Raw genomic sequence first — 14572 nt, 5'->3', positions numbered from 1 at the left:
GAGGCCGCCGTGGCCGCTGACCTGCTGAAGCCCCTGCTTCAGGACTTGCAGTAACTCCATCTTGCGCAGCAGGCCCCCTCTCATTTATTCTTTTTAAATGGAAGTTTTTGCCTTAGGGTGCATGCACTTGCCAGAGAGAGAAAAAGACAGACAATGAGAGACAAAGTCAGAAATCACCCCCCCGGGGGGATGGCCATGCCGCAGCCCCTTCTCCATTCTCCTGGGATCTTGGGCACGCACACACGCCCGGCGTGAGTTTAAGCCACCGGGTCCGGGACGCGAACTGCGGTGTACTACGTGGGAGTCCAGCGACATAGCCATTACGCTAACTGCTGGTTCCCCCCCTCATTTATTCTTTACACTGGTGCTGTGATGATCTCTTTCTAAGGCCAACAACCATGCCTCTGCTCACTTAGAAACCTCCCAAGGCCCCCTGTTGCTTACAGGGCCTGCTCAGCTGTCAGGCTTCAGGGCTGCAGTCCTCTGCCTGCTGCTGGACCTAAGCTTTGCCTTCTGCTCTCTTCTGTCTGTGCTTTTCCAGGCATCCCACCGAATGACTCGTCTGCCCACCAGCCTTTCCCCAGCCTGGCAACTTTCTGCTCATAATCATGACCCATTTCAAAGATCATCTTTGTGAACTGTGTCAGAATAGTTTCTGGCAGAAGTAGAGTGAAAAAAAAAAGCAAATAAATGAGTAGTGCAGGTCATACTTGATACCTGCTCCGTTCTCATCCAGATTACTACCCAGTCCGGCCCAGTGTCTGAATACGTCTGTTCCTTACTGACTTTTCTCTCGTGCAAGCCAGTGGGCTGGACTGCTGTTTCTTTATTAAAAATTGATTCCTTTAATATTTTTTCATGTTTTAAAAATATATCTTTGTATTTTTGTAATATGAGCATTATATTTCAATAAGGATTATGTTGCAATATATTTAGCTTTACTCTTTATTGAGATACAATTTGTGTACCATAAAATTAAAAATGTACAATTGTTTTTAGTATATTCATTGACTTATGCTGTACTCACCAACAAAACAGAGTTCTACCTTTTTTTAAAAAAAAATCTACTATCTACTCTTTAGCAGTAACTTACTGTTCTTTCTTTACCCCTGTCTTCTTGAAAAAACATTTACTTCTTGCCTCAATACATCATCTACTCTGGGCATTTTAAATAAAAGGATCAAAGTGTTTTTGTGGCTTTTTTGAAATAGGAGTCTTATTTTCTTTTCTCTTTCCTTCTTTTTAGATTTTCCATAGGGTGTATGTGCTTACAGGAGAGAGACAGAGAAAGAAAAAGTGAAAAAGCCTTTTAAGGGGACCAGCAGTTAGCGTAATGGCTATGTCGCTGGACTCCCACGTATTCAACCATGGTTCGAGTCCCAGACCCGGTGGCTTAAACTCACGCTGGGTGCGTGTGCGTGCGTGCCCAAGATCCCTAGAGGAGAATGGAGGAGAAGGGATTGCGGTGTGGCCATCTCTGGGCGGGGGGTTCTCGCTTTCTGTCTCTCTGTCTCTCTCTGTCTGGTGAGCGCACGTGCCCTATAGCAGAAACCTCTCCAAAAAACAAAAAAAAACAAAAAAAAAAAGAAAGAAAGAACGAAAGAAAGCCTTTTAGGGATATGAGAGGTGGATGGTTATGCTACAGTTCCTTCTCTACTCTTTCGAGATTTTAGGCATACATGCACCCGTACCTGGTGTGTTTTTCAAATCACTGTCTCTGGGACTCGAACCATGCTGTCTGCAGGGTGGGATCCAGCTGCCTTCACTATACCGCCAGCTGGCCCCAGCATTCTGTTTCCAGAGTCTGCCCTTTTTATGGCTGAGTTATCTCATTGTGGATATCGCACATTTTATCTCTTCATCAGTAATGTACTTTCGGATCATTCCCGTTGTTCTGATATGATGAGCAGTGCTTAGAGCATTCACATGCAGGCTACACTGCCAGTCTGAACATTTAGCACGCTCCCGACATGATGCCATGGGAGTAGAGAATCCCAAGCCGGCCTCGTGCTAGGTCTCAGTCACCACGCTGCAGGGCAAGTGTGTTGTGTACCATTGCACTCAGGCTCTGTGCATAAGTTGTGTGTGAAGCATACGTGAGTCTTGTGTTTAGACTTAGCTCCCATCCCCAGAATATCTCATGTATGTGCAGATATTCCAAAAGCTGAAAGAATTTGAAATCTGCAGCATTTCCGATTCCAAGCCTTGTGGATAAAGGATACTCAGTCTGTAGTAGCATCTTAAACTCTTCCAACGCAGACGCATTTGTTCAACCTGTAGGAGTATACCTCGTTACTGAGGGAGGGGAAGTACACCTTCTTGGAACTTCGGTGGGTATATATATATTTTGCCCTCCTTTCATAAAAACGAGAATGAGAAATGATTTTCTTCTTACCTTTTTTCTGAAAGTTTTATAGTTTTTAGCATTTACATTTGCTTTTGATCCATTTTGAGTTAGCCTATGATGTGAAGGGGTCCAACTTCATTCTTTTGCACACGGATATCTAAGTTTTCTACCATCATGTCTTTTAAAACTGTTCTTTTGCTGTTGAATTATTTTGGTGTCTTTGTCAAAATACAAGTGGACTGTAGATGTAAGGTGGTTTTTTCGGATTCTCAGTTCCATTCTGTTGGTCTCCGTTTATCCTTAGGTCAGTACCACACCGTTTGATTGTATCAATAGCTTTATAGTAAGTTTGGCAATCAAGAAAAGTGAGTCCTCTAATTTATTTCTTTTCAAAATTGTGTTTGGTTATTTTGGGTCTTCCGCTTATCACCTCGTCTGTTTCGGCAGATAAGAAGGCGCCTGTAATTGATGGTGATAAGTTGGTCAGCTCTGGGAGTGTTGCCATTTTAGCAGTATTAAATTCTCCAGGAAGGTGGGGTGTCTGTCTATCCTGTTGTATGTATGGTTGACTTTCAGATTGAAATGGTTTGATTTTCTGCCATTTTTGTTCCTATACCTATTTTCTGCCCTTGTTTTTGTTATTATTTTTGTCCTGCACTGTTTTATTGTCCTGTGCGTATGTGTACAAACATATCTGGGGGTGCTTACCAGATGGAGTGGGGGAGAGGGAGAGAGCACCTCGGGTAGGGTGTAGTGATGGGGTGGTCCAGGCTTTTGTGGTTTAAACTGAACTTTTTATATGATTCCGATTTCTATTCTTCATTGGCTTATCAGCTATCCTTCTTTTACACTTTCAGTGCTTGCCCTAGAGTTCGCAGTATACATACACAGTAACTCCAGGCCACTTTCAAATAGCGCTACAGTTGCATGGGGAGTGGGAAGGCTTCGTAATAGCAGAATATTCCTAATCCCTCCCTCCTTTTCATTTACACGTGAGCACGTAAAATCAACTACAGTGTTCCTGTTACAGTTTTTAACAAAGGATCTGTTAGGTCCATCAAGAATAAAACAAAAAATAGGGCCAGCCAGTAGCATAGTGGTTAAGGCATCTGGATCCCACATGGCCGATCGTGTGGTTCCAGTCCCGGACCCAGGGGCTTGAAAAATGTGCATACATTTCCGAAGTCCTCAGGAGAAGGGAGAAGGGACCGCAGTTTGGCTACTCCTCCTGGGGGGAGGTCTCACACTTTTTCTCTCTCTCGTTCCCTCGCTTCCTTTCTCCCTCTGCATCTCTCTCTGGTGAGCGCACATGCTTTATAACAAAAACTAGGAAAAAAGGAAAAAACACCCTAAAGAGATAAAATAAGAAAAATAGGACCAGCCCTGGCGTAGTGAAGAAGGGGACTGGCTCCTACATGACTGGCCTTGGACCTGGTAGCTTGCCAAACGCTCTGGACCCTGTCGGTTTGCACCGCACATCCCGAAGTCAGGGATTAGAGGAGGAGAGGTTGTGGGGTGACCATTCCCAGGGGTGCTCTGTTACCTCTGTCTTCTGGGAGCGCACACACGCTCTGGCAAAGTAAAGAAAAGGAGTCAGAAAAAAGTCTTTATTTTACCTTCATTTATTCCTGCTTGGATGCCCTTCGTTTATGTATATCTGAGTTTCTAACTTACCGATTTTAATTGTTTCTTGAGAATTTCTTTTCACGTTTCTTGCAGGGCAAGTCTTTTGGCAACAAGTTCCCTTAATTTTTGTTTCTCTGAGAAAGTGTATATTTGCCCTTCACTTTTGAAGGGTAATTTTACAGTATATAGAATTCTAGTTTGGTTTCTTTTTTCTCTCAACACTGAATATTTCACTTCAGGGCCAGCCTGTGGAGTGGTGGTGAAGGGAGATACATCCCACGTGGCTGGCTGCTTGGTTCGAGCTCTGGACTCAGTCTGAAAACCACGCTGGGGGCATGGGCGTGTGTGCCCAAAACCTCGATGGCAAGAGGTGGAGGAGGAGGATTGTGGCGTGACCGTTCTCCACAGAGAGAGCTTTTCCACCCCCCACCCCTCTCCTTGTCACTCTCCAGGGGGCTTATGTGCCCTTTGGCAAATACTAAAAAAAATCAAAACTCTCTTCTTGATTGCACGGTTTGTGAGAAGTCAGTGTAATTTTTATCTTTGCTCCTCTTTAGGTAAAGTGTATTTTCCTTAAGGTATTTTATTTTTTTAATTTTTTTAAAGAGCTTTTTGCCATAGGGCACGTGCACTTGCCAGAAAGACAGAGAGAGACAGAGAGATAGAAAGTGAGAAGTCACCCCCCCCAGAGGGGATGACCATATCACAGTCCATTCTCCCCTCAGGATTTTGGGGGCGCACACACACATGTGCCTGACCCAAGTTTCAAGCTGCTGGGTCCGGGACTCGAACCGCAGTTCCATGGTTGAGTCCAGAGACGTGACTGTTATACCATCTGCTGGTCCCCAAGGTGTTTTTATTTTTCCTCTGTCTTCTTTCAGAATTGTTTCCTCTTTGGTTTTCTGTAGTTTGAAATACTGTGTCTAGATGTAGTGTTCTTGGCATTTACCCTGCCTGGCCTTCTCTGAGCTTCCTGGGTCGGATTTTAGTTGAAGGAAACTCTCAGTCATTATTGTTTCAGTTTTTTTCTTGGTCCTTTTTGTCTCCTAGAATTCCTATTGTGTATATGTCACATCTTCTTCCGTAATTGTTCTACAGTTCTGGCATTTCCCCCTGCCTTTCCAGTTTTGGCGATTTCTGTTGAGGTATTCCCTAGCTCAGAGGCCACTTCAGGTTTTCCAGTGGTTCCTGTGGCAGTTTCTGCGAGGATAGGCTACAGTGGTCTGTGTTTTCTTAATCTCCCCAGCCTTGGGGGCACTAATTAGTCCCACCCACTCACTTTTCTGATAGATCTAAGAATTATTTTTCAGTTCAGTTGTTTACTTGTTAGAATGGAGTAGTGATTTCTAGCCTCTTACATGCTGAACTCATAGCTGGAAGTCTGTTCAGTTCTTTCTGGTGCTTTTTGCGTATGGCACTGCTTTTCTGATTTCACTTGTAGCTTGTTCATTGTTAGTGTATAGAACTGTAACTGGTTTTTGTATATTGATATTACAGCTTGCAGCTTTGCTGAGTTTATTAGTGCTGGGTTTTTGGGGATCCTTTGAGATATTCTCTGTGCAGGATTGTGTCCTTTGTGAATAGAAATAGTTTTCTTTCTTTTAATCTAGATACCATTTATTTCTTTTTCTTACTTAAATTACCTCCACTAGGACTGTCAGTGCATGTTGAACATCAGGACCATTTATTTCTTTTTCTTACTTAAATTACCCCCACTAGAGCTGTCAGTGCATGTTGAACGTCAGGGGTGAGAGCAGGCGTCCTCCGCGGTCGACTACGTGGGAGTCCAGCGACATAGCCATTACGCTAACTGCTGGTTCCCCCTGCTCTGGTTTTTCATAAATTCTCTGTGTCAGGTTGAGTTGAACAGGTTTCCTCTATTGCTATAATAGTTCATCCTGTATATTATGATTTTTTAAAACAATTTGCTATAGGATGCTTGTGCTCACTGGAGAAAGATGGGATGGCAGGGGGAAAGCAGTCCCTGGGGGAGTGGCCATGCCAGTCTCTTCTCCTCCATCCTCATCTTGGAATTTTGGGCATACATCCCCAGTGTGTCCGTGAGGCTGCCGGGGCTTGGACGTGAATCACGCAGTTGACCATGCCGGATCCAGCTGCCTTAACCACCACACCAGTAGCTATTACATAGCATTTTAAAAAGAGTAGAATGTGCGATTTTCTTAAGTGCTTTTCTGCATTATTTGAAATGATCACATGATTTTAAGAATTTTCTTTGTTCTATAAATGTGTATTAACTTTGATTTTTGTATGTTAAAACATCCTCTCATTCTTGGTATAAGTCCCACATGGTATTGGAGTGTACAGTTTTAATTTGTTTGTTTATTTATTTTGCCATAGAGTGCGTGTACTTGCCAGAGAGACAGAGTGGGAAAGTGAGAAATCACCCCATGGGGGATGGCCACACTGCAGTCCCTTCTCCATTCTCCTCTTGAGATTTTGGGCAGGCACATGTACACACCCATGCCCAGTGTGATTTTCAAGTTGCCAGCAATGGGACTTGAACCACAGTTGGCCATAAGGGAGTCCAGCACCTTAACCACCACACTCGCTCCTGGTCCTGAGTATACACTTCTAATATACTGCTAGGTTTGGCTTGTTTGTATTTTGTTGAGGATTTTCGCATCAATGTTCTTTAGAGATACTAGTCTATTTTACCACGGGATACCATTGCTTTCTTCTACTCCACTTTTCATACTGTGCTTTAGTGATCTTTTAAAAGTACAAGTTTGAAATAGAATAATTGCCATGATTGGAAAAAAAAAACATTAAAATCTATAGCAAGCTTTATACCAAATGATACAATACTGGAAGCATTCTTGTTATAGTATTTACAAAGTAAGGAAACTTATCTTTGCTGATGTATTGTGCAGTATTTGAAGTCCTAGCCACAATAAAGTGGCAAGAGAAGGAAATGAGAATTTAAGTCAGCATTGGAGTAGAAAGTGTAGCTGCCAGTATTTCTACATAATAACTAATTGTCTCCTTGGAAGAGTTAAGAGAACCACTCAAGCCTGTTAAGAAGTCCATGAAATTTCCAGGAAAATAGTTACTACTTGGCAATATATGATTAAAACATGTAACTGAAATAGAAATAAGAGTATTGACAAGAGAAACAAGTAGTCTATGTGAAAAAAATCTGTAAGTCTTAAAAACACACACACAGAAACTCCAAGATCTGAAAATAAGCAGTTTTATAGCACATCCAAGCAAGAAAGATCTCATATGTCCGTTTTCTGAAAATTAAAAGATAAATTTATGCAGTCTTGCTGAATTGCCTAATAGTTTTATTTTAAATGTAATCTTAAAAGAGTTTTGTGGCATCTCTTTTGAAGAATAAAACATTATCGTATATAACACACAGTAAGACATTTTGAAGAATAGTAACTGGTGGGACTGGTACTTGCCCTAGAGATAATGAAACATAAAATCCAGTTGTGACATTAAAGCAGTATAGGCTAATGGAATAGGAGTAGACTAAGAAATTATGGTAGAACAAAGTTGAGGGTCCAAGATTATTTTCGTAGGTATTTTGAATATAATTGTTTGGTGTTTGAAGTCTTCTCTTTTTAGAGAGATTTTTGCTATATGGTGCGTGCACTCACCAGAGAGACAGAAAGTGAGAAATCATCCCCCAGGGGAGATGGCCACACTGCAGTCCCTTCTCCTCCATTCTCCTCTCGGGATTTTGGGCATGCACGCACACGCACCTGGCATGAGTTTTAAGCCCCTGGGTCTGGGACTTGAGCTGTGCTTGACTACGTGCGAGTCCAGCAACATAACCATTATGTCAACTGCTGGTGCCAGTATCTGAAGTCATAGGAGAATATTTGGGCTGCGTAATAAAGGATGTTGGCTAAGGTGGTTATACATTTTAGATAAAACAAAGATAAGAATTTCATAGGGGACCAGCAGTTACCATAATGGCTATGTCGCTGGACTCCCACGTAGTCGACCGCGGTTCGAGTCCCGGACCTGGTGGCTTAAACTCATGCTGGGCGCGTGTGCGTGCGTGCCCAAGATCCCTAGAGGAGAATGGAGGAGAAGGCATTGCGGCGTGGCCATCCCCCTGGGGGGTGATTTCTCGCTTTCTGTCTCTGTCTCTTTCTGTCTTTCTGGCAAGCACACGTGCCCTATAGTAAAAACCTCTCCAAAAAGAAGAAAAAAGGATTTTATAGAGTAGTGAATGACATGAATATAATTATTTATGTTAGAAGAACATGTCAGAAATAGATCTCTAGTCATTGGGGTAATACGTTTTGTCAAGGCAGGAAAAGTCCAAAACAAGAATTTAAATTTGTCACATGAATGCATGTGCTTTTCTGAGTTTTATAAGTTTGTCTTGTTTAAGTTACATGAGGAGGATTCATGATAACTGAGTTCTTGAGAAACTACTGAATTGTGAAAGAAAATGAGATGATTATAAACAAATTACAGACTGTCATATAAAGGTGTTACCCCATTTTGGGGTATCAGTAGCCCACGGATACATGACACGGTGTGGCGGTTAGGTACTAGGTGAGTCATTTCAGGCTGCAGGGCTCATTTCCTCCTCTTTGAGGCGGAAGTAACCCGAAACATCAGGCCCCAAATAAGGGCCACGACTGCTGGGATTCGCCATGGTCGCCGCATTCTGGCAGCGGGTTACACATCAGTTTGTTATGTCATTGGTGTCTCAGAGCACAGATCGGGGCCCCACTTCAGTGTGTGCTGTCCCAAAAGTCTAAACACTCGTCAAAAAGAAACTCAGTTGGAATCCATTTCTCAGAGTATGATGGATAAAGAAGAATGTCTCACCAGGCTTGGTGGAAGGGAGTTAGAAGGGATGACAGTGGGTGGGTGCCTCCCTTCCATGTGACTTAATTCTCATGCCATCCCGTGGAGTTTGAAACGAGTAGTATTTTCACGGAGTGAGAAACTTGAGGGTCAAAGAGGGTGAGTAATTTTCCCAAGGAGAAATAGCTGGTAAGTGGCAGATAGGGATTTGAACCCTCACAGTCAGATCTTGGAGCCTGCGTTCCTAGCCTCTGCCCCCACAGTTGATCTCAGGTTGGATGCCTCAAGGGCACGTCAGATTGGGGGGGAGGGGGTTTTGTTTGTTTGGTTTTTGGGTTTTTTTTGAGAGGTTTTTGCTGCAGGGCATGTGCACTCCCTAGAAAGAGAGAGGCAGAGAGACAGAAAGCGAGAAATCACCCCCCAGTGTGGATGGTCACGCCGCAATCCCTTCTCCTCCATTCTCCTCTCGGGATCTTGGGCACGCACGCGTGTGCACACGCGCCCGGCATGAGTTTATGCCGCCGGGTCTGGGACTCGAACCGTGGTTGGATACATGGGAGTCCAGTGACATAGCATTACTCTAACTGCTGGCCCCAGATTCATTTTAATTCAAAGCTGAACTTTGGAGTTTTGCTCAACTCCAACCCTCTCCTTGGTATTTCTAGTGTTTCTGTTTTGTTAAATGCTTTCCCCTTTCATCTGATTGCTAAAGCCAGAAACCTGGTTCATGATCTGAACCTTCGAGTTCAGGCGTTCCTCAGTTCAGTCCCCGCCCAGCTTCTTTTAAAGTTTACTTCTTAATAGCTCTCTGCTCCTGTCCCTTCCCCGTGTTTCTCCCAGCTGCTCGCCCAGCCAGGCCTCTTGTGTCCTGGCAGGACTGCAGCATGTGCTCGGCACCTTTCCCTGTCCACTTGCGTGTGCCCTCCCAGTGCAGCAGCCTGGTGTTCCCTGCTTGGCTTTGTGTGTGCACATGTGTGTACCTGCTGTACACTCCTCCAGGCAGACTAGACTGTGAGGACACTGGCCCATGCTCGCCACTCCTGCCACTCACTTCCTCCTCTCAGCCACAGCCTCAGGGGAACCGCGACTAGTGAGTGGGCCTGCCCTGCAGTTCCCACTGCCTGGAATTCAGTTCCCCTCCCCTGCTTCCACACACTCCTACTTACCCTCCTAAATCTCCATGCGAACAGCGCCCCGGCCTGACCTGGGCAGCTCCGGACACGAGTCCCGGCAGCGCCTCTGCTAGCATGTGAAGTGTTTGCAATTGTGCACTTTCTTGATGGCCAGCATTTGCCTTTGACTCCAGTTTCTTGAGGGCCGAGCACGTGCGCCAGCTCAGTGTATGGAACCGGGTGAGCACGTCTAGTCCGGCTACCTGCCTACTTCCCGGGGAGCTGAAGCGGAACCGAGCGCGCCGCTCACCAAGCGAAGGTTGTTACTGAACTCCGAGTCTTGGTTTCTTCACCTGTGAGCGAAGGATAAGAATAGGGCCTGCCTCCTGGGTCTTTGTGGGGGTTATGAGTGAGCACTCCTAAGGCGCCGGGAGCAGTTTCTGACACGTCCTCGAGTGTCAGGTAGTGGTAGCAGTTGTCGTTTGTGTCATTCAGCAGAGCCTGTCATGGTCCCACTCTCCATGCTTTCTTCCACGTATATGGAGAGTTTGGGAATTCTTGTGAATTTATTCCATTGTGCGTTGAAGTTCATCTTGTACTTCCTTTTAAAAATGAGTGTGCACAGCAGCTTGAATAGAGGAGTCGTGTTGTACATTGTCTTAAGTTAAGCCAATTCCGAGCGTGGATTATACCCGTCCCCAGCCCAGTGGAAGGCATTTCTGATGTACAATGAAAATTTGTGCCTACTGAGGAGACAGGAAGGTTAAACACAGGTTGTAGAGAACTTTGAATTCCAAATTAAGGTCTTTGAATTTATATATTTTGAAATAATAAATAACTAAAGGATTTTAAGCAGACGGTGAATTTTATGCATAGTATTGCTTTTAGAAAATTGATCTGGGGTCAGCCTGTGGCGTGGTTGTTGGGGCAGCTGGATACCACATAGTCGGATACACGGTTCAAGTCCTGTACCTGGTGGCTGGAGAAACATGCTGGATGCATGTGCTTGGATGCCCAAAACCCTGAAAAGAGAGGTGAGAGGGGGTTGCGGCGTGACGTCCCCCATGGCTGGTCTTTCTTGCTTTCCCTCCCTGTCTGTCTCTCCCCAGTGGGGGTTGCGGTGTGACCATCCCCATGGAGGGGGGTCTTTCTTGCTTCCCCTGTTTGTCTCTGTGTCTTTCCGCAGTGGACGCACACATCGCTGGCAAAGTAGAGGACTAAACGTGACCTGACTGCTGCTGTTGGAACTGGAGGCCGTGTTTAGACGAACATCTCTGCTCAAATTAGTGACAGTTTAGAAGGGAGAGCTGGGTTTTGTGGAGAGAGAGTGGGCTTTGTTTTGAATACATCGTATTTGAAGTGCATGTTGGACTTCTAAGTGGAAATGCTCTTAGGTTGAGTGTGTGGGATACAAGGTGGGAGAGAAGCCTGGGATGGAAAACTATTGTATGACAGAGTGAGATTAGCAGAGAGACCACATGGTATCTGCATGTGACCTGGGTTCTTGGCTGTTTACCCTGTATACCTGAAGATGATGGGACACATTTTAAATAGTATGCTGTAATTTAGAGCTTTCTCTAGTAAGTCTGACCTTCCCTCTAGTCTGACTTAAAGATGTAAAGTTTAGTAAAATGTGGCAAACCACGTGGGTACTTAAGAGATCATTGAAGGGGACACGATGTCATGAAGCTCTCCCCTTCCAAGGCTGAAGGAGAACATGAATGTTAAGCACTAGGCTGACCTTACAACTGTTAGAAATGCGGTGCTCTGTGGGTATGTGCTTACCTGAAGGGGAGCTGCACGTGACAATCATGCTCCAGCTCAAGTAGTGACCCTCAGCAGGTGGGAGGTGTGTCAGTCTTAGGTAGCGCGCGTCACGGCGTCCGCGTTCTCTCAGTACCTCACTAACTCAAGTGCTTGTGCTTTGTTTTTTTATTTATTTTATTTTTTTCCCCCTGAACCTAGGAATTGTGGTGCTTGGAATAAACAGAGCTTATGGCAAAAATTCACTCAGTAAAAATCTTATAAAAATGGTGAGTGTAAAGATTAAACCCTTCACTTCTGCTGTTGAGATACTGTGTTGACACTGATCTAAAAGCGATGTTTCCTTCCTTTCTCCTTGCCCGCCCTGTTTGTGTCCAGCTATCCAAAGCTGTGGATGCTTTAAAATCGGATAAGAAAGTGCGGACTGTGATCATCAGGAGCGAAGTCCCAGGGGTATTCTGTGCTGGTATGTAAATGTCTTCTATTGTGAAATCAAACCGCAGTCTTCTTTTTCATTGGCAGTAGCCTGCTTTCCAAGTAGAGTGTGGTGGTTTGAGCCCCACTACCCACAACTCCTCTTTCATCTGTTTTATTTGTACAGCAGATAAAGAAACTAATGCATTCAGTCCTCCAGCATTAAAAGAACCTTTGCAACGTGGGAACTTGGAAAAATACTTTGGGCCACTAAAAGTACTTGTTTATGGTACCTGAATAATATTTCTGAAGCATCAGCTGGGGAGGACAAGTTGGGTCTTCCACCACAGCATTGTGCTTAGTAGTTGCCCCAAAACTTGAGTTGTCCCTTACCAAGTGTGAAGTATAGACACTTGCTTTAAAGACTGGAGTTCTCATAGTACCCCAATAAACATATGTCCATGGGCTTGGTGTCTAGGTTGACACTGATAGCAGCGCAAGACCTGTGACTCATTCATGTATTTCCAGGGTTTTTGGTTTGTTTTGTTTGTGCTGCATTGGCCAAAGCTAAAGATCGTTATGTTGCATTTTCCTTATTTCTAAATCAGGATATTGGTTGAATCTGTTTAATCTAGTAAAAAATAGAAGTGATTAAGATAGAAAGTAGTGATAATATATATGCATTATATCATTGTAATTACCTAATGAGGGTGTACAGGTATTTGTTGAGTACTTAGGGTGTACCAGGGCAACCCTGAGAACATGAGAGGGGGTATTTCTAGACAGATGTTTCTAGAGAGATCGTATTTGTGGCCACTTTTCCTCAGTTTCTTACTTAAGGGTCCTGAGGTTTTCTTAAAGCTTCAATCTTTGTGGCTTTTACCTTAAAGTACTGCAGAATTTTATGTTTAGGGACATTCAGTATAAACGAGTTGTATTTTGGCTTTTGTTACGATTTCATTGCTTTCTTAAAACGTAATGTAGCATACTTAACAGGCTATCAACTGCAGCTGGGTAAGCAGCGTGTAGAATTACTACCCTCTGCTGCCTGGATGATGGCGTTCTGTGCCACAGGCTTCTGTCTTCAGTCTATCCATCGTGAAGCGTGCTGTCTGCCTAGTGGGATTGTTAGACACAGATGTGACAGTGCATCAAGCGACTGGCAAAATTAAAAAATGTGTTTATACATAGAGCTGAGCTTCTCTCTTTATCATGCATATACACACACTCACACACAAAGGAAAGCTGAAATAACTTGCTGTTTCAAAATGTTTAGGTAGTCAGAATTGTATTACTGCGTCTGTAACAAAATCAGGGAAAGTCCCTGTGGTGAGGCTGTTGGATGTGAATGTGTAATCACAGCCCTAGCCCTCTGTTTAGCTCTGTGCTCTCACTGTCCTCAGACTAAGTGGCAAAGTGCAAGCACGTCATTTTTACCATAGCATTTTTGAAGTGAAATTTTATGAGAAATTGCTGAGACTGGGGATTTTTTTTCTCCAAAGTTCCTAAAATAGATGCTAAACAGTTCTTGGTAATTGATTCCTGTACGTAGTACTCTTAAGTTGAGTGGTTCGGTTAGTTATAACCGTGTCGGTTTTTAAAAAAGTAAAGGTAGTTTTGCTTCTGCTTTTTAGTTCTAGTAAATTGTATTATGACTAAGAACTTCTCACTAAAATTGTCAACGTGCGTTATTCAATATTGTTCGTGTTATTTAAGTAGATCCAGATGTCATGACACGGAGATACGTGTGGGAGCTTCTGTCTGACTAATGACTAATGAAGTAATGATTCAGTATTGTTTAGGAAGCCTAGATTGTTAGACTTCTGGACTTGAATATTAGCCCTCTAGAGACATTGGCAAACAAAGGAAGGAATGATTAACCATACATTTGTATTAGTTTGGCATGGCAATAAGGGTTCTTTTGTTGTTTTTTTGTTGTATATATTTTTATGAAATTAAAAAGAACTTTGTTATTGAAGTGTGAATTATTTGCAATAAAATTTACAAGTTTTAATTTTGGAGAACTAATTTTTAATTTTTTTCTTTCTTGCATTCGAAATATTCTTAGATGACATCCTTGATCTGAGATTCCTTGCCATAGTTCTTAACACAGCTGCAACCACCCACTTAATGGAGTTTTCCCTTGTCAAGTTTAGAGGCCTGCCCATTCCCCTGGTTTCTTGATGTCATCAACCTTAATCAGTGATGTTTGGTACGAAGGGTGTTTGGTATGAAGGGCCTCCACCAACCTGACATATGTAGGTTTGTCATTGTTGGATGGAAGCATACACAGGTGGTCTTGGCATTTGTCTAAGGCTTTAATGGCTTTGGAATTCCATGTGCTAGGCCACCGTGGATGAGAGCGGTCAAAGCACCTCATGTAAAGCAGTGTTAAAGTCTGTCACACCCCAGCAGCAGTGCCCTCTTTGGGCATGATGTGGGTTCTGAGTAGAGCTGAATCCCGAACACACCTGAGCCTCCATCTCTGCACAACTCAGCACGGCAGCAGGGAAAG

At 43.7% G+C, this 14572-nt stretch overlaps 1 protein-coding gene across 4 annotated transcripts in view; it reads left to right on the top strand.

Annotated features, from left to right (window-relative positions):
* AUH (AU RNA binding methylglutaconyl-CoA hydratase) overlaps positions 1–14572 on the top strand; it is a 192837-nt gene that overhangs the window by 4731 nt on the left and 173534 nt on the right. For all 4 annotated transcript variants that reach the window (XM_027766111.1, XM_027766114.1, XM_027766112.1 and 1 more), the window contains 2 exons: positions 11845–11912; positions 12022–12109. In XM_027766111.1, coding sequence (XP_027621912.1) covers positions 11910–11912; positions 12022–12109 — 91 coding nt within the window. In that variant the 5' untranslated portion in view covers positions 11845–11909. The remainder of the gene's footprint in view (positions 1–11844; positions 11913–12021; positions 12110–14572) is intronic.

The sequence above is a fragment of the Tupaia chinensis genome, unplaced genomic scaffold (genome assembly GCF_000334495.1).
Source record: "Tupaia chinensis unplaced genomic scaffold, TupChi_1.0 Scaffold141173_1, whole genome shotgun sequence".
In the NCBI taxonomy this organism is placed as follows: domain Eukaryota; kingdom Metazoa; phylum Chordata; class Mammalia; order Scandentia; family Tupaiidae; genus Tupaia; species Tupaia belangeri.
Note: the sequence above shows the minus strand (reverse complement) of the source record. Positions and strands in the feature narration are given on the sequence as shown.